The 23557-nt window shown below is 40.1% G+C and overlaps 1 protein-coding gene and 1 long non-coding RNA gene across 2 annotated transcripts in view; one reads left to right on the top strand and one right to left on the bottom strand.

The window, feature by feature from the left end:
- The window catches only part of LOC144058751 (uncharacterized), a 77916-nt gene that overhangs the window by 44960 nt on the left and 9399 nt on the right, over positions 1–23557 (top strand). The gene's annotated exons all lie outside the window — the stretch shown is intronic.
- The window catches only part of fstl5 (follistatin-like 5), a 92710-nt gene that overhangs the window by 5600 nt on the left and 63553 nt on the right, over positions 1–23557 (bottom strand). Inside the window, exons 9-15 of the mRNA XM_077577249.1 lie at positions 16896–17057; positions 15594–15728; positions 8921–8947; positions 8638–8756; positions 5842–5991; positions 3814–3921; positions 2436–2560 (exon numbers count right to left, since the gene is read on the bottom strand). Coding sequence (XP_077433375.1) covers positions 2436–2560; positions 3814–3921; positions 5842–5991; positions 8638–8756; positions 8921–8947; positions 15594–15728; positions 16896–17057 — 826 coding nt within the window. The remainder of the gene's footprint in view (positions 1–2435; positions 2561–3813; positions 3922–5841; positions 5992–8637; positions 8757–8920; positions 8948–15593; positions 15729–16895; positions 17058–23557) is intronic.

Below are 23557 nucleotides of genomic sequence, written 5' to 3' on the forward strand. Positions count from 1 at the left end.
TAGTCCTTCATGAAAGAAGACATTTGCAAACATCTCTTTTTACTATGGAAAACAATGACCGAACCGGTAAATAGTACAACATCAATCCCCACCCTTTTTAAAATCACTACACAAATACGAAGTACTGGTTAATAATCAGTAATCAGGAGAAAATGTTTTCTAAATATATTTGATAGTGACAACACTAGAAAACAGTGTGAAAATGCTGAGTGTTTTTTTTTTTTTTTTGTACTCCGGTCACTGCTTAACCGAACTCCCAAGTCATGGGAGGGAAGAAAGTTGATGTGGGGGCGGGATTATGTAAATGAGATGAACTGTTGTATCACTCATTCAGAACGGTTAGCACTCCGACACATTTGCAGAAATGGGCAGCTCACGGGTTTACTTGGCACGCTAGAGAACCAATTATTTTTTGTATTTTTTAAAAAAAATATTAATCATTACCAATATTGATTGATCTTTTTTAAGACTGTATGTAAGATTTAGTCAGAATTTCTCCTGACCAACATTTATTTAGTGCATTTTTTTGACTGTCTGTTAACATCAATCTTCAAACGACATCGTATTCAAATTAATCGACATGATTTATGACCGTATTTCATTGACTGGTTGCAGCCGATCAGTCGGTTTTACGCAGCATCTGCAGATTTCTGGCTCGTATCATCCGGGCTTTGATCCACATTTGCCATCTGAAGTGAAAATATCGGATTCAGTCAGTTCTCCGCCATCCGCATTCGTGTAAATGCAGTTTTGGCGTCGTACCATAAGACGGTTGTCGTGATGAAGTGATGATGAAACCACAAGCTGCTGGATTTCATGGATTCTTGTCCAGTATCCGAGCCCGAATCCTATTGATTTTGAATAAGGTGTCACGGAATGGTTGAAGTTGCCGCACTCACATCTCAAATCGATCAATATTTCTGCCGGGAGCTCAAGCGCTCCGAAGCGATGGCCTTCAAACTCTTCTTCAGATCTCAAAGAGCGAAGCTTATTGATTTTTTTTTTTTTTTTTTTTTTTTAATACATCATGTGTATTCTCCAGTTTTTGTTTGATTCCAATTCAGTAATAAAACGAGCGCATTTCCTCGGATGCATTTTGACGTTTCCTAAAATTGGCTAATTGACGAAAACGTAAGTCATCATGTGCACACAAAGCCTCTTTTCCATTTTTCATCGCGATGTGATTTTCAATGTTTTGATTTGCGAACGCCCCCCCGGGGCCAAACGATCACGGGAGAGAATTTTTTCATTACAAAAAAAAAAAAAAAATCAATCCACATCTCGCTCTGCTTGTTTTGAGGTTCTGCCGCCCGTACAATTTTTGCTTATTTGACAGAAAGCAAAGGCTTAAAAAAATACTAAAATAGTTGCGTGTCTTTTCTGACTTGAGTTTTGTTTATAGCGCGCTGCCGAAATCTGCTCACGTTGCTAATTCTGTGAATGATGAATAAATCCATCTCGACTGTTCCGTATGTTGGGGCTAAGTTTCACATTTTTGGGGAGTTATTTTTTCATTTGAAATCACATTTTTTATTTTTTCAGTGGGAGGTGATTACAATTTTTAATTGTAATTAATTGCTTGTCTACAAGAGTTAACTCAAGATTAATTGCAAATTTGATAACTGTTCTAAATGTACAATAAAATGCACAATATTTTTCATATTCTTGTAAACATAAAAGTGGGAAAAATTTTATACTAATAGAAATGTGGCTGCATCTTTTAGTCATTGATACAGTAATTTCATAATTCATAAAATTTAGTTAAAATTAAAAAGAGGGACTTTACTGTAAAAAACGAGTGTGATATTGAGCTAATTTTTCTGCCACTAGATGGCACAATTGCATTTGTAAGACGTTGGTAACAGCTCAGTGCATTTTTATTTTCATATTAAGAGCTATCTAATCTTTAACATGAAGTAACTTGTGAAGTTCTGTACATTTTTAAAATTGTAAAACACAATATATGCATTATTTACATTTATTACTGCAAAATTTTAGACGCGGACGTGTCTGCTGCGTTGCGACTGGAGTTGCCCCTGTACAGTCTTTCCAAGTTAGGGGCGGTCATTAATGGCACGCAAAAAAAAAAAAAAAAAAACTAGTGTCGATAAAAGAAATTTTAAATGAACGCACAAATTTTGACACCCCTAGTTTTTGTGGCAGGGCTCTTTATCTCTATCCCTTGTGAACAGAGAGCGGAGTTGCTGTAGTATCAAAACACAGCGCATTGAAAATAAGGCTGAGTTAAAATAAGGCCGCCTGCGCTCTCCACGCCGGATGCCTGGCAACGTAATTACGCCGCCCACCTGCTCTTGACTTGACGGACAGGCGGCTAAAAGCAGGCCGCTTGGAGACGGCGGCAAACAAACCATCTCGGCATTCCCAAGGGTGGACTAAAAGCCCGGCGTGTGCGCGGATGATGCGTACTTACGCACCTCACGCTGTCCGCCATCAGGCCGCTGGAGGGGATGAAGAAGTCGTCCGCCCTGTCGAAGCGGCCGCCCACCGGTTGCGTGTGCACCGTGTGGTGGGACACCCTCGCGCTCGCCTCACCGATCACCTGGAAGGTGTCACACTTGTACATTGAAATGCTCGTCTTGTTTGTTTGTTTTACTCGTTCATTACTTTGATTCGGGAACTCCAAAAGATAGCTTCCGTTTTATTTCTGACTCATTTGCCAGAAAGCTGTGCGACCAAAGCACTCTAAAAACAGTTGGGTACAAAATAATCCAACTGTGGGTCAAAAATGGACCAATCCTCTACTTGGGTCAATTTGACCCAACTTTCTGGATTGTTTTGTACAAAACCTTTTTTTTTTTTTTTTACCCAAATAAAGGATATGAGTTATGAATTGTTTTACACTATAAGACTAATAAAAAAATGACCCAAGTAGAGGATTGGTCCATTTTTGACCCATAATTGGGTTATTTTTTAACCCAACTGTTTTTAGAGTGCAATGTGCATCAGTATAAACGGCAACATTGTGCAAAGGAGGTAACACAATGTTGCCCAAATAAATCTAATAATAATAATAATTAAGGGCAGGACTTGCTTCACGTTCTAATTAACTTAGTCTGAATTTAAAAATAAATTGTCAACATCGCCCTACATGAAACACTAATGCCACCTAGTGGCAGAAAAATTACCCCTCCACACAAATCTATGACTCAACGTTTTAGCATTGATAATGTGTCAAGTGTATTATTTAAAGTTATCTGCATTGAAAAGGAGGATATTTCTAAGTTAACCCAAACTTTTGAATAGTAGCGCACATCACAAACATCCGCATCTTAACTCATTTGCTCCCAAAAACATAGAAATACATTCTATTTTAAATATTACTATGCTCCCAAAGACGTATTTACACGTTTAAAAAAATGTTTTTATGTTAGAGCCTACAGAAGGCTTTGATGCAGCCTCAGAACTGAAGAGATACTTGAAGCAATGGTAGTTATTATAAAAAACGGCCAGCAGGTGGCAGCAGAGTATAAGAGATCAAACAGGGCTATGTTGCAAAAAAGCCTTTTTCCCCCAACAGATTTGTGAATAATAATGAAACTTAGCTACATTCTAATGCTAAATGTTGCAAAGCGGAAACACATAGAATTATATATTTTTAAGAGGCTAATCTTTCTTTTGGTATGTTCCATGTTTTTATAGCAATAGAACACAACATTCTGTGGGCCTTGCAAAATCCAGGAAATCAGCCGGGAGCGAAGGGGTTTGCTTCAGTGAAAATGGCTGGGCGTGAATGAGTTAATCAACCGAATGCCTGATCCAGATGTTTTAATGGGAACAAAGCCATTTCCGTACCTGCAGTGTCGGGTAGCTCTTCTGCGTGTCCCCCCAGCTGAGGATCCACACCTGGTCTCGAGACTTGTCGTAGTGCAGTTTGACGGGATACGGGTCGGTGCTGACGGTCTGCATCGCGCACACACATTCGCACACAATGTCAGCCATTCTGCATCTTTTAGCTTTGTTTTTGCGTCTGGTGCGCTAACGGTAGCTTCCGACTGCAGGAGGCATGCGGCGTAGCTAAGGGAGACGCGGGGAGCTTTATTTGTTATGGCCTATTCTTGTGCATTCCGCCAAAGGGAGAAAACAGATGTTGTGCTATGTTGTCGTCCTCCTGACTAGCAGCTTTCCTACTGAGGAAGAGCTCTCTGCAAAGTCCACTTTTTTATTTATAGATAATAAACTGCCACCTCTTTGTATATTATATCTCTATGTGATTACATAAATATTGATCCTGATATAAATGGTATAATAGATTTATATTTGACGTAGCGCTTTTGCGTAGTATTTAGGACTTCTGTAATTGCAAACATAAAATGGTTAGCATTAAAATAAGTATAATGTTGCGTAAATCCCCTCTGAAGTCTCAGGTAAGCAAAAACGTGAGCGGGAGGTTCAGGTGCTTTAATTAACAGTTGCTAATATAACGCAGTGGAGCTCAACCTCCAGGCGGCCCGAATAAATGAGCCGCTGACAGTTTTCGGGGGAGCGCCCCCCCCCCCCCCTCCACGAGGCCGGCGAGGCGTAAACAACCATCTGCAAGGGGATGCGAGACACGCCCAGAAAAGCCATCGACACATGACGGCACTCACAGCCACTTTCAAAACGACAACAAGCATGTTGGGGCTTGCGCCTTTGAGTGACAGCCACATGAAAGGCAACATATTTTTGCAGGGAAATAAAAAGGCTTTTTTATAGTAACCGAGGTTGTAATCCTTCAGTGCTCGCTGAACTGAGGTCTTGGATGGCATCGTGCGATGTCCAGCGTGACAGCAGTTTGACGGTTTTTTGGGTTCAAATTTGTATTAGAGTTGTACTGTATGAGTATTGTTTCAAGGTATCGGTCGCTCTCTTTTGGCCGTTTTGCGGTCAGGGACTAGATATGTGCAATTACAAGAAATGGAAATTAATTTCATGCAATAAGGAAAATGTTATGTTGGGATATATTGGTCTCTTTCTAAAATGTTATGACATTGTTTTTTTGGGGAAATTTTGGATTGTATCAAAAGTACTCGTGGTATCGGTATTGGGTGTTCTGTATCGGTGACTACTCATACTTGTATCCGTTTGAAAAAAGTGGTATCGAACGTCCCTAAAAATCATAAAGGTAATAATGCCATATAGCTTCATGTATAAAAGTTCATAAAATAAAACGTAATAAAACGAAAACTTAAATAAATATAAATTAAAAATAAAATTGAAAAAAATATAATAATCACTTAAATAATATTCTTCACCTATTATGCATAGATGGAAAAAAATAACAATGTATGAAAATCTAAAACAAAAATAAAGTACAATTTTAAAAAGGTATATTTGCTATAAAAAGTTTAAATTTGGTCATCTAAAGAAACAAAAATGATTTAATTGTAAAATAAAAAATATATATGAATTAAAAAAGCTTTCTAAAATACACAATTTTAAAAATATTAAATAATACAAACTACATTTCTTCCACTGTACGTAATGTCGAACAAAAATGTATTATTGTCATCTTAAACAGAACAATTAATGTAAAATTTTGTGTGTGTATATATATATATATATATATATATATATATATATATATATATATACACAAATAAATTGCATAAAAAAATATGTATAGAAAGTCAATCTTCCCTTGGCTGGAGTTTAACATTTCAGCTGTACTGCCTCTTGCCTGAATAATTGCATGCAGTCTGCGCGCTATTAATCATTGCAGGCATCTTTGGCTTCTCCAAAACCTCTTCAGTTGCAAAATTATGCATTGGCTTATGGAGTTTGACTGCATAGCAACTCTTTAGTTAGCGACACCAATTCATGTTAACGTGTCAATCGAGTTACCTGGACAGCCTTCTGCGATTGGACGTCCACGATGAGCAAGCGATCCAACGTGGGCTGCGCGGCGTAAATAAATTTGTCCTTGACGTTGACCGCCGACGACCACACACACTTCTGCGCTTCGTCGTCTCCCGAGGCGGGACACACTTCCTCCTAGACGCACACACACAAACAGTTTGCAGTTATCTTATCAACCGCGTTCCCGTTCCTTTCCTGCCTACTGACAAATGAGTTGTTTTTTTTTTCCTTCTTTCTTTCCACCGCATAATCCACACAACAAAGCCTGCGCGTTCCCGCGGATGTTCGGCTTCCAGGCCCTGGCAGCTTTTCGCCTCGCTGGCCGACGTCGCTATCCTCTGCCCAGCCGTCTGTTCTCGACTCTGTGGGGCGATTTAGAGCGGCTGCTGGCCAGGAGAGATGAAATAAAAAGGCTCGGGGATGTTGGAATTAACGCTTCTCGTGTGTATTTATAACCGTCGAGGCAGCGCGCTGACAGGTGCCGTCCCTCTGGCCAACTTGTCTCGGTTAAGAAGGGGCATATACCGCTCTTGTCCTCTGTAGTAGTGCCGTAAATCCACACTTTTACTAACGTCGCGAAATAAAATCTATAGCGGGAGCAGTTAGCAAAGGAAGGTAACGCGTTAGTCTGCAAACGGATTCCTGGCACCAGCCACAGAAGAGCTCAGGCAAAGTTGACGTCCCCCCCCCCCCCCAAAAAAGCTCTTCATTTCAAACATATGGTCACTAATACGCGTTGCTAAGGTAGAAATCGATATACTTGTCACACATCACAAACAGATGTTTGCCATATGACTTGGCACTCAAATATTACAAACAGATGGACTCCGAAGCATGAAAAAGTCACAGAAGATCCAAATTAGTCCCTTGTTCATAAGAAGTTGGTTACTCAAAGCCAACGTGAATTAGAGCTAGCTAAAAGCTAGCATAATAGCCTACATTTTAACTCTCTACATGCCGCTCCTTATTTTATTTTTTATTTATTTTTTTGGAGAGCTCAGTATTGTTCATTCGGTAATTTTACCGATTTGACATGTCATCATCATTGCTCTCCTTTTTATTAATTTTTATATATATATATATATATATATATGTTTTTTGTATTTTTATTTTTTTTATATGTGTGTGTATGTGCGTGCGTGCGTTCATTAGTTTACCTAAAACCTATAAAAAAAACTAAAAAATCCCATACCGTTTCCCCAAACCGAACACCTCCAGTCAGTCGCGAGGCCGCCAGGAAACCCGAGAAAGGACCAAAGAAAAGAAAGGAAAGCCGCTCCTTTTTTTAATTCGTTTTATTTAATTTAATTTTATTCATTTTTTTCTGGATCTACATGCCGCTTCTTGTCATACATCACAAATAGGTGGACTCGAGCCTATGACAGCAGTCACAGAAGATCCAAATTAGTCACAAAAGTTGGCTACTCCAAGCCAACATGAAGCGCTAGCTAACAGCTAGCATAGCAGTCTGCATCTTTACTCGGTGCATGCCGCTTCTTGCCATACATCACAAATAAGTGAAAACAAATGTACGACAGCAGTCACAGAAGATCCAAAAAGTCGTTCATAGGTAGTTGGTTACTCTAAATCCACATCAATGCGAGCTAGCTAAAAGCTAACACAGTACAGTCTACATCTTCACTCGCTACATGCCGATTCTTGTGATACATCACAAATAGGTGGACTCTATGTCAGCAGTCACGGAAGATCCAAATTAGTCACTTGTTCATAAGAAGTTGGTTACGCCAAGCCAACATGAAGCGCTAGCTAACAGCTAGCATAGCAGTCTGCATCTTTACTCGGTGCATGCCGCTTCTTGTCATGCATCACAAACTAGTGGACTCGATTCAACGACGGCAGTCCCGTAAGATCCAAATTCTTTTAACGCCTTTGGAGTTGGTGCAGTCGATTGTGTGAACGGGGGCGGCCGCTACGCGACTACTTTGTGTGGGTTTGCGTGAGGGCGAGTTAAATATGTTTGTTTTTATACCGTATGGAATTCCCTCAAGAGCCACAAGTACATTTTTCTTGCAAATTCATTCAAAATCCTTAATGCAGTATTACTGGTCTTCAAACTCATGTTCTTGTCATTCCTGCTAGGTGGAATCTAAATAAGACAACTCTTGGTTCAAATATTTCCTCTACACCAATGAACTGTAGCATATTATCAGTTGCTAAAGTAACAGCCCCCCCCAAAAAAAATAATCCAATTATCCACACAAGCGTCTCACCGGGGATGGAAAACATCAAAACAGTCTGCAACATCGAGACTTCCTGAAGGGATACAAACATACCGTGGATATGAAAAAGTCTGACTCGCAGTTGAAATGAAACTTGAATTTGCCCAAAATGGCTTCTTACATGACAGACTTTCTGTTCAATTTCAGGCATGCGTCCTTGAGAGTTTTTTTTCCCCTGTGTCCTTGTATGATAGACATGTCTGTCCAATTTGGTGTCGATCGTTAGAACCGTTTTTTGTGGGTGATTTTTTATTATTATTATTTTTTTACTCTAGCTTTCCAGGTGAGTTTTTGGGGGGTCATGTTGGAGACCCTAAAAGTCCATGGGAAAAAAATCAGCCCCAGAAGACGGTTTCACTCGGCACCATGATCCCGCCCCCCACGACTTTGTATCATGAGCAGACCCACAACATGTCTCAGTAAAAAAAAAAAACACTGGAAAAGACACCGAAGTCCGCCATTTTGTTTTCGAACGGGAATTTGGTGAATCTGCGGCTGCCTCCGGGGGGCGCTATTGCATGCGTTTTTGTGTATTTCTCACCTTAAGAGCCAGCAGTTTCTCGCTGGGCTTGATGTGCCTCTGTATCTCGCACGCCACCGGTTGGATGACTTTAATGCCGTCCTGGTAGAACACGTAGAACATGTTCCCGATACCGAGACCTGCAACAACAAAACAACGTCACTCGCCCGCTGAAATCGGGTCCGCACACCCCCAGAGTAAATAAGGCGGCGTGCGATCATTTAATCCCTCTTGTCACAGTTGGCTAACCCTATTACAGGAATTCAATTAAGACACTTTAATGAATGCAGCCGCGGAGACGTACCTTCATCCCGCCACAGAATGTTGGCCACTGCGAGGGAGGGAAAAGAGAAAAGAGAAAATTGAACATTAAACGCCACAATCAATAACATCACATTTGTGAGACTTTTATAGGAATGCTCTGTGGCCGCTCTCCAATGCAACAGATAATTGAGTCCTCTGCTCGGAAATAAGGATGGTTTTGTTTTTTTTGGGACACCGCCGAGCGTGTTTACGCTTGCGGGAATCGGTTTAAATCAACAATATCATTTCGAATGCGTCTGAAATGCTAGCAAAGCAGCCGACAAGCTGCGACGCCTTGTTTGTCTGCTCCGTTTTTCATGTGGCGCGCGAACAACAAACGATCCATATTGAAACTTTTTTTTTTTTTCAGACTGACAACAGTACAAATATTCACTTTTGAGTACTCACGAATACGAATACCAAGTACTGATGTCACTAATACTTCTGATACATACAATTTGGGGTAATGCAATGACATCATTAAACGCACATGATTCACGGATGTGTCAAATTGCCGCAGTGCAGCACCAACTGCCGGAAAGGAAGATTTGTTGTTGTTGTTTTGCCTAATTTATCGGCATCCTTAGCGAGTATTTTGAAACCCGATACCTGGTATCGATACTTGCCCATCCCTAGTCATAGCATCAACAAGACAAGCACTGTCGTACCCAAACATTTGCACATGCCCAAGTACTTCCTTATTCTCCTCCTATGGGGAGTTTAAAGGATGGATTCATTGATTGTAGATGTTGGATTCGCAATTGTATGTTTGTGATCAACATTTGTGAAACCCTGCAATTGTAGACTTGTGATCATGATTGCGAGTATGTCATCCAAATCACAATTGGACGTTTGGGATCCGGTTCACAGTTGGACTTTTGGAATCAGGAGCACAACTTGATGTTTGGGATCAGGAACACAATTGGATGTTTGTAATCTCAATTGCACATTTGGGATCCAGATCACAATTGCGCATTTGATGTGCGGATCACAATTGGATCTTTTGGGATCCGGTTCACAGCTGTACTGTACATTTGAACCACAGCTGTGATCATTTTGTATTAATTGTACATTTGGGGTCAGGTTATGGGTATACATGTGAAGCCAATTGTGTATTTGGGGGTCACATAACAATATATTTTGGGATCAGAATTTGTTCAGTGTTGTGAAATATTCCAGACCGACAACTCTTGACTTGTTTCCGAGTGACTTATTACCCTACTTTACAACTATTTTAAAAGTTGATGCTGAATAACAGGTCAAGCTGTGTCGTGTATATTCCGAGCTCGTTGATACGGGTTACCTCGGATGCCTCTGCTGACATAATCATCTTTCAGGCTAAGGTGATTTTGATGCTTCGTTAACGTGGATTAATGGCCCATCTTTCTGCTCTTAGAAGCAGCAGACCTTGTTTTTTTTTTTTTTTTATTAATCATTGCGAGGTGGCTAATGACACTCACACTGCCAAACCCGCAGCCTGAGTGCTTCTAATAGCTGGACGCTCTGAAAAGATCTACCGGTCTCTATCATTAATGCGTCTTTCAGGCTTTTCAAAGAATGAGTAGTTTTGCTATAGTTTAAATGTTATTTGGTAGTTCAGTTGAATGAGTGAAATTCCGCTCCAAATCATTTGTTGAAGTGAGTTGAGTCGACAGCCACCATATCCTCAAGTCAAAACACCTTTTTGTTTTGTGTGCAAAACGTTTTTGTTTTGGCGGAAGAACAACAGCGACGGCGTTCTCGACTTTTGTTTCCACGCAATTTCAACGCGACGTCCTTTAACGGCGACCTTCTCCGCCTATTGTCCGCCCGTCCCTCCGTCAACCCGCTTCCCGTCTTCCATTTTCCGCCGCGCCGTCCAATTTGCGGGCCAATTGGCGCCGATGCTAATCTGTCCTCCTGCACTCATTCTCCCGCAGAACGGCGCTGGGAAAGAGACAAAGCGGCGGGGGTCAGGCGTAATCTTTACCGGGGGGGGGGGGGGGCGCTTTGTCGAGTGTTTCCTCTCCTGTGCGCTCTTGCGTATCTTTTTTTCAGCTCATTAAGAAGCGTCACAAAAGGAGCGTTGTGTCGTCTGCAGAATGGCCGGCGGGCGCAAAATGGAAAGAACAATGGCGTTAATGTGAGAGCTTGCCAGGGATGGAAACAAAATAGAAAAAGAGCGGAGTCGCACCAGCGCCATATTGATGCTATTCATCACCCGGGGTCGGAAAGACTGCGGCTGCCGGGCGCGTGCGAGGGGCCCATACATCAACTTCAGCGTCCATATAGCAAAAACAAGCGGCGGCGGGCAATCGTTTGGCTCTCGCCGCTCGCGATAACCGTTTGCGCCCGACGCCAAAGCTCGGGCACGTCACGCTCCGGAGGCCCGCTGGCAAGGTTGCATACGCTACGACCCGCCCGCGGCCATGACGACAGACCATTCATTCAGGGTTCCTCAGAACATTTTACTTGCCAACTTGGAGTAACTCCCTATGAGATGTGATTTTAAGGATTTGTGACTTCCTCCTGAAATATGACATGGCTTCGCACCTTCCGATCTTGCTGACTTTGTGGTGGTCGACCTTCTGTTCTATCCTGAGAGCTCCACTCATAACAATGCTACTCCTTTGCTGACTCAGGGGAAAAAAAGAAGTTAGCAGGTTCCAGAGCATTCTCTATCCAGCAATGCCCTACCTATGGAATATATAACAGCTAGTTTTAAACGCAAAAATGTATAAATAATTTTTTTTAAATACTTTGTCATTCACTCCCAAAAATGTATTTATACAAGAAGAACTGATTAGACGCTAAAGGACAAAGTTTTGTAAAACAAAACGTTCCACCTTTAATTCATATCTTTATTGTTATGAACGTTAAGGGATCAAAAATAAGTTATTTTCTTCCTTATATATTTATTTAACTCATTTGCTCCCAAATTTTAAATGTTCTAAGTGTCCCAAAGACGTATTTATATGTTTTTTTATGCTAGAGCATACAGAAGGCTTTGATACAGCTTTTGACATGAAAAGGTCACTTAAAGCAATGGTAGTTATTACAAAAGACGGTCAGCAGGTGGCAGCAGAGTATAAGAGAGCAACCAGGGCCGTGTTGAAACAAGCTCTTTTCACCACTGTTTTCAACAGATTTGTGAATAATGATGAAACTTAGCTATATTCTAATGCTAATTGCTGCAAAATGGAAACAAATAGAAATGTACTTTTTTCCTAACGAAAGAAGAGACTTTAATCTTTTATTTGGTAGGGTCGATGTGTTTATAGCAATAGAACACAATATTCTGTGGGCCTTGCAAAATCAGTCAAAATCCAGTGAAAATGGCTGGGAGTGAATGAGTTAAGGAAGAAATTAAAAAAAAACAATTAAGCAATAGTCTTAGATTTTGGTGAACAAAAGTTACATAGTAAGAGTATAATGTGTATTGACTGCAGAATAGCTTGCAGTTGTTTGTCAGTGTTGTCTCGTCATTGTTTTCCCGCCTGCTCCGAGCAATCTCAACAGAAACAGCACAAATCTTCCATCTAAAACAGTTGAGCACTGCGCCAATAGAATATGGATTAAATGGAATCGTCCGCCCATTGTTGTCTTTGTCCTTAATCTGTCGGGGATAAGAAAGGCCTGCCAAATTGGATCTATTTCAATGTTTTCTCAAGGAGATACCTTCAATCAAATCAAGGCCATTTAACGACCAAGAAAAATAAAGTCTTGGCTCATCGTCAGCTTTCATACGATGCGATGCAACAAAGACTCGGGATTTTTTTATTGTATTTATTTTTTGCCGTACAACGCCCAACTTTTTCAGCCCACTAGCTCTCCAAGACGCCGTGTTCTGTTCCCGGCTGAGGTCATTTCTTATCTAACAGACCTTCACTGTGAGTCATAAAGTTTGATGGGGAGGATTTAGCGCAGTGGCGAGACCAGACGGCGATCCGCAAGAACCGACGTGCTGACGTTTTGACGAGCAGGGCTTCGCTAAAGCCCGATGATGGCCTTAAAAGTAAGCTTGTGATGGCCTGTAATGAAATGATTTTTTTTTAAGAGTACCGCAAACGCACCAAAAGTTGCACAGGTGCAAATTACCCGTCAAATTTGTGCAGGTTCAAGTAAGACTAAAAGTTGCAGAGGTCAAAATAAGACCCCTCCAAAAATGCACAAGTTCAAACTACAGTACTATAAATGTGCGCAGGTACTGTAAATCCCCTAAAAGTTGCACACTTTAAAAAAAAAAAAAAAAGTTGGAAAAGTCCAAATAAGACGACCTTAAATCGGCCAAATGTTGCTCAGGTTAAAATAAGACTACCTTAAATCCCCTGAAGATTGATCAGGTTAAAATAAGAGCGACTGTAAATTCCCCCAAAGTTGCACGTTAGGGTAAGACTACCTTAAAATCCTCTCATGGTTGCACCAGTTCAAGTAAGTAAATCTGATCAAAGTTGCACAGGCAACCAAAAGAGTCGCAGAGGTCAAAATAAAATCACCTTAATTCCGCACAAAAGTTGCACATTGAAATAAATCTTCCATTTTGCAGGTAAATTGCTGTGTGTGTGAAAGGGGGCGTGTGTGTCTCTACTTAACGAGGCTGAAAATGCCAGCAGTTATTTGAATAATAAGTCCAGTCAATATGTCAACAAACAAGATTATTCCAAGACTACTTAATAGAAATTTGGATGCATTTTTCTAAATAATAAGGCGGGCACACTAATTAACTGTGACCTTTTATCAAATGTCATGCGTTGTTTGGGGGTTGGAGAGCAGTTGTCAGCATGCGGCGGAGCTCCTCGGGGTAATTAAGCTTCCCAAACCACACGCAGACGCGCACGTGCACACACACACACACACTCGCACGCCATCAAATACTAGGTAGTGAGTGCGTTAAAAGAAATCACCCACAGTGTTGTGACTTTTTTCCTCCCTTTTGCTGTAATTGAGGTATTTTTTGCCAAGGCAGAGTTTTGTTCTGTTCTGTTTTATACGGTTTCCATTTCTCGGATCGTTTGGATGTCAGTAGACAGCAGGTTTCACCACAGATTTTAGCATCTGAGAGTCTGCAGTAGCGGGTTTGTTAGACAACTGCGCAACAAGCTGCCAAACAAAAAAGAAACTCAGTTGTTTCACTGCATTTACATTTTCATACTGTTTGTCAGTATAACCAGGACTAATAGTGATGTTATCTTATTTCGGGTTCTTTAACACACTCGCAGCCATTTTCACTGAAGCAACCCCCTTCGCTTCTTTTACTGGATTTTGACTGATTTTGCAAGGCCCACAGAATATTGTGTTTTATTGCTATAAAAACATGGACCCTACCAAAAAAAAGCTTTAAAATAAGTATATTTCTATCTCGTTTTACCTCGTTCTCATTAGAATATAGCTAAGTTTCATCGATATTCACATTCCTGGTGAAAACAGTCAAAAAGAGCCTTTTTGCAACGTGGCCCTGGTTGATCTCTTATACTCTGCTGCCACCTGCTGGCCGTTGTTGTAATAACCATTGCTTCAAGCATTCCCTTCAGTTCAGAGGCTGCATCACAGACTTCTGTATGCTCTAGCATAAAAAAATGTATAATGACATTTTTGGGGCCATGGAAATTTAAAGTAGAACATATTTATACGTTTTTGGGAGCAAATGTGTTAGGTGATGTAAATTGTAAAAAAGTCAGTAAGGCAAATCAATCAAGGTATTTCTGCCATTTCCGTTGCAACTTTATTTTCAACATTAGCGTACTCTAGCTAGTTGATCATGTTTAGCATCCGAGGACCCGGCACAAGAAGCCATGCTCAGATACCGCTGTGCTTTTTTTGGGTAATTCATTTTTATTGACAGTCTAAAATAGTTTTTCCAGTAATTATGACTATTATTGTGGTAACGTAGGTTAGTAATGGTCGGACTGCGATGTGTTCCGATTTAGGTACAAATTTGGGTTATGATGCCAACTGTACGAAATTGAAGACCCGCTATAAAAAAGATAGACTGATGCTGACTTGGCAGATTTCCTCACAAGTGAGTTAATTAAATTTTGTAGGAGTTAATGGCAGGAGGAGCGGAAGTACAAAAGCCTTCTTTTTCCCGCTCCAGACAATCCAACATCTTATTGTACCTGCAACAATGGACTGTGAGCCGGGCCATTTCTTTTATTTTTTTTTTTACTCGCGATACATTATTCCTCCCGTGAGGAAAATTAAATTGGAAGCAGTCGTAATGTCAAGTTTTCATACCGTTTTGTTGCCAGTTTCTCTGTAACTGCTCTCAATCTTGTCCTCAAAACCCGACCCCGTCTTTAACCCACTAGTGAAATGGCTGCTTTTCTTATAAAACAACTAATTGAGTCTATTTTTTTTTTTAACACGGTCAGCATGTAACAATGGTCTGAACAAGCTGAACAACACTACGATATCACCGCCGGCCTCTGAAGGTCAAATTTTTTTTTTATGACAGCCACACTCCAGTTTGCTGTCAATAAAGTACATTTGGGAGCAGATGACTTATTTTCCAGGCCTGTTAAAACGGTCTTTCGTGGCTCCGTCGACAGTCTGCTGCTAAACGGCACAAAAGAGACGCCCTTCACGGTGTGCCAATTGTTTCTGCCGCTATTTATTTTCCTGGCCGAGGCTCTTGTCACTGCCGCGTCGGAAATCAAGGGCGGACGTCTCCAACGGACGTCTTGACGCCGACTTACAGGTTTTGCGCGCCGAGTCTTCCACAAACAGCGAGGAGATGTCCTCGTCCACGCCCGCCTGGTTTCTGGCCACGCAGGTGTAAGCGCCGGTGTCCTCAAAGCGCACGTTGCTGATGTGCACTTCGCTGCCGTTAGCTGATGAGCAGACAAAAAAAAAAAAAAAAGCTAAGTAGTCAAAGTATTTTCCAAACATTTGCTCAGGTTAAAGTCATACTTTGGATCACACACAATATTCAAAATGAACCTAAAATCGGGCTTAAAATAGTCACACATGTTTAATTTGCCAAAAGTCGCACAGGTTAAACTAAGTCTACCTTAAATCTCCCAAACGTTATGCAAGCTAAAATAAGATGACCAAATCTGCTAAAAGTTACAAATGTTAGAATAACACAGCTAACAATTCCGCATTATTTGTGCAGTTTAACAAAAGACTGCAATAAATCCTTCAATCTTATTGTAACTCCCCCAAAAGTTACACCGGTTCAAATAAGACCATCAATCCAAACAAAAGTTGTGCTGGTTAACCAGAAATGTCATCCAATATTGTAAAAAATAATATAAGACTACCTGAATTCCCCCACTGAGCTACAAGGTTTTCAAAAGAAAGACAACCCTAAATCCCCCCAAAATTGCACAAGTTAAAGTCAGGCTTAAATCCCACAAAAGTTGCAGAGGTTAACTAAGACTGCTGTAAATTGTCCCAAACTTGCACGATTTAAACGGGCACTGTTGTAAAACTCCCAAAAGGTACGCAATTCAAACTAGATAAATAAAAAAAAATCCCTCAAATGTTGCACATGACAACCGTAAATCCCGACAATTTTTTTTCATGCCGATTAAAATCCCATGCAAAATTGAGTAACACAAAATAAGACTACCTTAATTTACAAGATTACTTACAGAGGTTTAAAGTTGCAAAAGCTAATTTAAGATTATTTTAAATCCCCCCAAAATGTTGTTGTTTATAATAAGACTACTGTAAAGTAAATCTGACAAAAATTGCAACAATGAGAATAAGATTACCGTTAAATCCCCACGAGTTGCACAGGTTGAAATAAAACAATTATAAACTCCCTAAAAACTGCGCTAGTCAGCAAAATTGCTGTAAATCCCTAATAAATTGCAACGGTTGATCTGAGACGCTCTCAAAAACTGCACAGGTGAAAATAAGACTTTCCCTCCAAAATGTGCATACTTTAAAGTAAGACAAAATCACATCCCTCAAAACATGCATAGCTTAAACTAACACTACTAGCAATGAGCTAATATGCAATGCTAAAATAAAGCTAAACAAGTTGCTACCTTGCAGGGTGAGTTGCTTGGATAGCTTGGGTGTGATATCCATGCCGTTCTTGAGCCAGCTCAGCTGCGGGCGGGGGATTCCTTCGGCGTGGCATCGTAGGCTGGCGGTGACGCCCGGCTCCCGGGCTTGGCTCTCCGGGTACACGCGGATGACGGGCGGAACTGCGGGGGGGGCGGGGGCACAGACGCCGTCAACATTTCAATCCACTGTCAACGCGTGAAGCCACATTTTGTCGTAGTTCAAGCGGGCGTAATACAAAATAGTTTTCATTATTTGCGGATTTTAACCGAAGAACTGAGCCAAGTCCTGTAAGCGAGAAATTTACAGTATCATTGAATAAACTATTAGTATTCCATTAGTAGCAGCTTTTAGGTAAGCTTTCGAGCGGCGTATTTAGAGCGCGATCAATGTTTTCGTTTGTTTTGCCGCGGCCTTTGCTCCCGTATACAAATCACGCATATAAATGAGTGAGAGTGCCATTAGGAGGTCATTGACTTACCCCCCCCCCCCCCCTACTTTCTATCGATTGGAAGCAACCTTTTGTCAGCAAGCAGACGAAGTGCAACGTCGAGCAGCTGACTTGACACTTAAATTTATTTTTATTTTTTTTAAATCTTTGGCAAATCACCAAAACATACATAGTGAACTTCCAAGTGGTGCGATATAATAATAATCAAATGCATTTATGCATAAGGTACACAGGGAAGAGGTGTGTGTGGGAGGGGGGGGATTACTTATTGCTTATCCAGCTGCACAAAATATGTTGCATATCGGAGGAATTGAAAGGGGACGGCGCAAACGGTGTGAAATATTCACAAAAGGCAAAATCACACGACTCCATCTTGTCATCTTATGAGCCTACCATCACCCGCAAATCTTTTTTTTTTTTTAAATCTCCTACCTACGAAGCACCTCCCCTTCCCCCTCCCCAGGAATGACCACCATCGCCATCTGGACCGTCACGTACTGACGGGCTTTGGAATGTCCCGTTGGTGTGTTGGCAGTCACACAAATGGGCCGCCGTTCCGTTAACAATCACAAACACAAGGTCACGATGCAGTTGCAATGACGAAGACATAACCACAAAAAAAAAAGACACACGAGGCTTAAAGACAATCGGATTGAAATTGTTCTCCAATTTTCCCATAGGAAATTACTGTATGTCTATTGTTTTTTTCCGCTATGCTCCATAAATGACTGCAGGCATAGTTATATCCAATATATCTTGTCTTACACCTCTTTGGATTTGACAAGATGGAAATTTGGTAATGGACTGGGCATGCTGCCCTTCCGTGTTAGGTCTATAATAATAATAATAATAATAATAATAATAATAGAGGTATATGTTATTATAGTAAGCATTGAGGATATATATGTTTTTATATTATTAACAATAAAAGTGTTGGTATTTAACAAGATGATTTATATTTATATATAATAAATAATAAAAAATAAATAAATAAATAATAATAATAATATTTTTTGTATCTGACAAGATGGAGTTGAAATATTTAAATATTTAAATGAGCTGAACATTGGAACTTATCGTATGTAAAAAATGACCTCACGTCCTCATTCTCTTATCAGTGAGCCGTGGAGAGGATGATCATTGTGATATTTTCAGACGTTGAAGTGGACATAAGTTTTGGGACTTTTCCGTTTTTTTGGACTTTCTAAGCAATCTACGTACGATTTTAAACGGACATTTATTCGTTGCATATAAAGGATCATTGTGCAGTTGGTCACTTTTTTTTACTCGCGACTGCCACCTCTGGCCCAAAGCGTAACTGCAACATCTGTGTCAGGCTCGTTCATGGTGCGCGTGCGAGTACGTCCACCATCTTAAAGGGACAGCTACAGTTGACAAAAGAAGACATGACCTCAAATGAGGTAAGAAAAACTCCGCACCGCCCCTCTCCAAAGGAACTGTGGAGTGTAAGGGTCCGCATACTACTTAAAAGATCAAAGCTGATAGTTGCGGTCAGAGTAAAACAGTCAGGGTTCTTCGTACTCATCTGGGCATTGTGAAGCATGCATGATGTAGAAAAAGCTGAAATATGACCTTTTTAAACGGCACAATGCACCTTTTAAGAAGAAGGAAAAAAAGAATCCTAAAATGTATTTATTTCCTATAAAAAAAAACAACTAAGAAATACATATCGTTACCTTCTTAAAATAATTACTTTTTTTTTTTTTAAAAAAAAACTACATTTTTTTTTGCCTAAATGATCTCCTCATGATGCAAATGGTTCCATTTTTTGCGCATCCTGACAAATCTGAAAACATGACTTTGGCGATTATTTTAAGAAGGCGTCGATATTTGGGTTTGAAGATTATTTTTTAAATAAAAAAAAAAACCTACATTTTCTTTGGTGTTTGAGGAGATGGTATAAAAACAAATTTGGGCTTTTGGCAGACAGAATGCTTTTTTTCCTCCTAGTGTTTGGAACCAATTAGTTGCCATGGCAAAATGATTCAAGTCGAAAGGAACCTGTTTCAGGGTCAAACTATTTTCATCGTCAAACATATTAAATGTAGTGGAGTGAAAAAAAGACTTTAGCATGGATCATCTACGACCGAGGCACTCGAGCCCATCCACTCATGACGTGTACGGAGTGGAGAGACGACTGAGAAACCTTTTCCAGCTGCCCTCATCCACTCGTGCTTTGACTTCCATACGTGGAGAATGTAAACGACGGCGCGCACTGCAGGCACACTGCGACATCGCGCCGCTGACGGGCCCTTCATGCAGCTCGCCGGCCGCTCGTCAATCACCCGGCAAGGCTACACTGTCTGCGCGCACGTCCACACACACTCCCCCCCCCCCCCCCCACGCAAATACGGCAGGCTGTTTTGCTCTCAAACTGTGAAATTCCAAGCAGACACTTCAATCACACAGAGGAGCTGGAGGCGTCCGCCCAAAACCAAAAGTCGAGCAGGTACCTCGGAGATATGCGCCGCCAATCACATGCATGCCAACATGCTGTGACTAATGTGCAGGTGCAAAAGTAGTGCTTCAAGCGTGCTGGAATAACAATTTCCTTACTGGAAATAATGTAAATGACATTTAAAATCCCTTAACTATAGAGGCCATGAGGGGCGGGAATCTTTGACTGTCTCACGATGCGATTTTTGGGCCTGCGATTCGATTCAGAATCAATTTTTGATTCAGAATGATTTTCGATTCAAAATGATTTGATTGACAATGATTTCTGCTTCAATTTATAAATGTGCAAAGAATCGTCATGATCTACTCCAGTCGGACTGGCTAATGCTAATTAGCGCGCTACTCGCGGCACTTTTAGCACTTTTAGGAACGGCTATTCATGCAAAACGCTTCAGGAATGTATACAGAGAAGCATCTTAACATTACTCACTCCAAAAAAATTTATTGGAATAACTTGATTGTGACTTTTTCCTTCTACTCCCTAATGTGGCTACAGCTTAACAGTGTATCAGAACGCGCGGAACCACACTGCCCATAAGTGGCCAAATTGTGTACAACAGGAACAGCGCTCCCAATAAAGGCTCAAACAAGGGCAAGACAGTATAAAATAATTTAAATAAAATCGATTTTGGGACATTTAAAATCAATTTTTTTGCCACACCCCTAGAGGTCATGCTTCATCACATTTTGACATTAACCCAGTGCTTCTCAATAATTTTTTTCTATGCGGGATAAGAAGAAAAATTTTGCACCCCAACCCCTCAACTCTCCGCCAAAACTAACATTAGTATAATTTGTCTATAAATTTGTTACACCACCAGAGGAGATAATACTCCACTCTCTGACAATGATAGCACCACTGCCACTGCGATAATGTAAAACTGGGTATCGCCCCCCCCCCCCCCCCCAAAAAAAAAAACGGTATTGGAAAAACATGAGTCCATGTGTATTTATAGTACACATGCATGGCTGAATCTTTGAAATTATATACGGTACATATTACAGTAGCAAGATCCACAAGGAGGAAGTTATTTATAAGGCTGGTGAAGTGGTATCCATGTCGTAGTATCGGCGCATTTTGTATAGTACGACATTGGCATTTGTGTATCCCCAAATAATACTTTGAGCCGCTGTGTAATAAAATGACATGTATGAAGATCCCAAACATGTTTACGATGTCCTTGGAAAGTGTGTTTTAATCAGTTTCAAAGTGTGAGCGGGATAAAACCAAACTAAGCAAGTATCCCCTCGCGATCGACGGGGGTCGACTGTACTGTATTTCCATAATAATCCTTCTCTGTCGGTGTTATTACGGCAGCATCTGCACCGCTGATGAAACACAACCGACCATCTGCTAGGAAACGCTTTCTGAGGGCGCCGCGCTTGGGATAAACGTCTTGTTGGAGATGGATGGCAGCAGATAGTCTGGCGCAGGGAACCAACTGGCATTATTAACATGATGTCAAATAAATGAATAAGCCCACGTGCCGAGATTGAAGATACGAAATCTCAAACAAATTGGCTGCAGCAGCAGTAGGGATGGGGATTAATTGAGCATTAACAATTTGGCTGCTTGTGTGGAATTGATTGATGAATCGTATCTTAAAGGAAATGAGTCAAATTATTTATTTGGATAATCTTTTTTTTTTAGCGTGAATACTTTTTTATTGTTGTTTTAGTTAATGTACACAACCATTGGAAGCCAAATTTATCATTGAATCATCATTTCATCTTTAAATCAGTTTTTATTTTTAAATGTATTTTGGAATTCTAATAATTTGCTTATTCAAGTAAAAAACAATTGGATTTTTAAAGTCAAAGCTTTTTTTTAAATCGAACAACAATAAAAATTTTAAATCTATTTTTTTTTTGTCAATTTTTAAAATATTTTCTTACCTCAAAGAATTATTCTAAATGTAATTAATTAAAAGTAAATTAGATTTATGTTATAGTTTGGTAAAACAAAATTTAAAAAAAATAGTTCTAAAATTTGTGTTTTCAAGGCAAACTATTGTATTTTTAAAGTTGACAACAATGAATTTTTTATTCCTCAAAGAAAATATATTTTAAAATAAAATTTGAATTAACTTTGATTTGTGTTCTAAATTGGTTATATTTTTAGTTAAATTTTGAATCTATTTTAAAAATTTATTTTTTAAATTCTAATTATAAATTTTGAATTAACTTTGATTTGTATTCTAAATTGGTTATATTTTTAGTTAAATTTTGAATCTATTTTAAAAAATTATTTTTAAATTCTAATTATTAAATTTGAATTAACTTTGATTTGTGTTCTAAATTGGTTATATTTTTAGTTAAATTTTGAATCTATTCAAAAAAAAAGGTTTTATTCTATTTTGTAAGGTGTAAAATAATTGCTAAACATTATGCATTTAAAAAAAAAATCCCCCAAGCTAAATTTATTTTTTTTAATCATAGATTTTAGAGCAAGTTAACAACAATGAAATATGAATGTTATGATCACATTTAGCAGCACAAATCCACTGCAGTGCGACGAAAGCAGCCTCTTTTTAAACGCGAAGAAGCTGAAAGTCACGCTGTGATTTCTACAACCGATCAAGTCTTCCTTGAACTTGAAACCCAAACTATTCTCCATCACGCCTCTCCTTCCACTTCAAACTCAATAACGGCCGTCACACTGTCCCGCGTCGGCGGCGATGAACAGCGTTCCAAATCCACTTACGCATGGAGCTCTCTTGCCTAATTGAGTTTTCGAAAAACGTCAAGTTGCTTCGCCGGGGGGCGATAGCGTCTCCTCGGGGAGCCCGCACGGTGAAATCCATAGCGGCGGCGCTAAAAAGCTCCGGTCCGGAATCAATTACAACTTTCTCCCGGGCGGGTGTGGCGGTTTTCATAAACAGAACAATCGGTGGTCTCCCTGCAGTGTTTCAATTAAGCTGGCAGGGATCGTCTTTTGAATAGATGTTAATGAAGCAGCTGTCTGTCAAACGTATAAGGACGTTTCCTCCGCTGCCCGCCAGCTCATTAAGACGGCAAAGCAAGTACTCCACAGCACACCCGTGACCTTTAGCTTCACCATAAAGAGCTCATTTCCCTCCCAAAGTTAGCCCAATTAGCAAAGGAGCCAAACTCTTCACCTCATATGGAATGAAGACCAAGTGGGATCTTTGGCTTTTCAAAGTGTACGCTGGAACCTCCAAAATTGAACACTTCAAACGAAATCCCTGTGAGAAATATTCATTCATTATCCGAACCGCTCATGACAAGTACATAAATAAGCTGTCGCCATTAGGGCCCAAACCGTTATAAAAATACAGAATTCTTCTTTTTTTTGTCCTTTAACGCTTCCAACGGAAGAACATTTACAATATTTTGTCCTTCACTATTGTTTAACTTAGCAACAGTGGCATTTTCAAATACAAAAGTATGAGCTGAAGAATTTAGCTTTAGATTTAGCCTGTTAGCTGCAAAAGGTAAGAGGGAGCACATACAATGTTTGACTTCCTCCGCTAACTGCCTGTCAGTTTAGAATTCTGTTTTCAAATCTGAAAATGATTTTTTCCCACTGTTAGGATTAATATACATAAATGTACCCCATATTTTCTCTTTTAAGCATTTATTTTGTGAAGAAAGTAAAAGGGAGTATGTCTCATGCACCTTCATCTTCAAAAACAAGAACTGTGGCCTTATCGCAAGATGACGACAAATATTTTGCGATTGAACTTTTGAAGC

Source organism: Vanacampus margaritifer, chromosome 10 (assembly GCF_051991255.1).
Source record: "Vanacampus margaritifer isolate UIUO_Vmar chromosome 10, RoL_Vmar_1.0, whole genome shotgun sequence".
In the NCBI taxonomy this organism is placed as follows: domain Eukaryota; kingdom Metazoa; phylum Chordata; class Actinopteri; order Syngnathiformes; family Syngnathidae; genus Vanacampus; species Vanacampus margaritifer.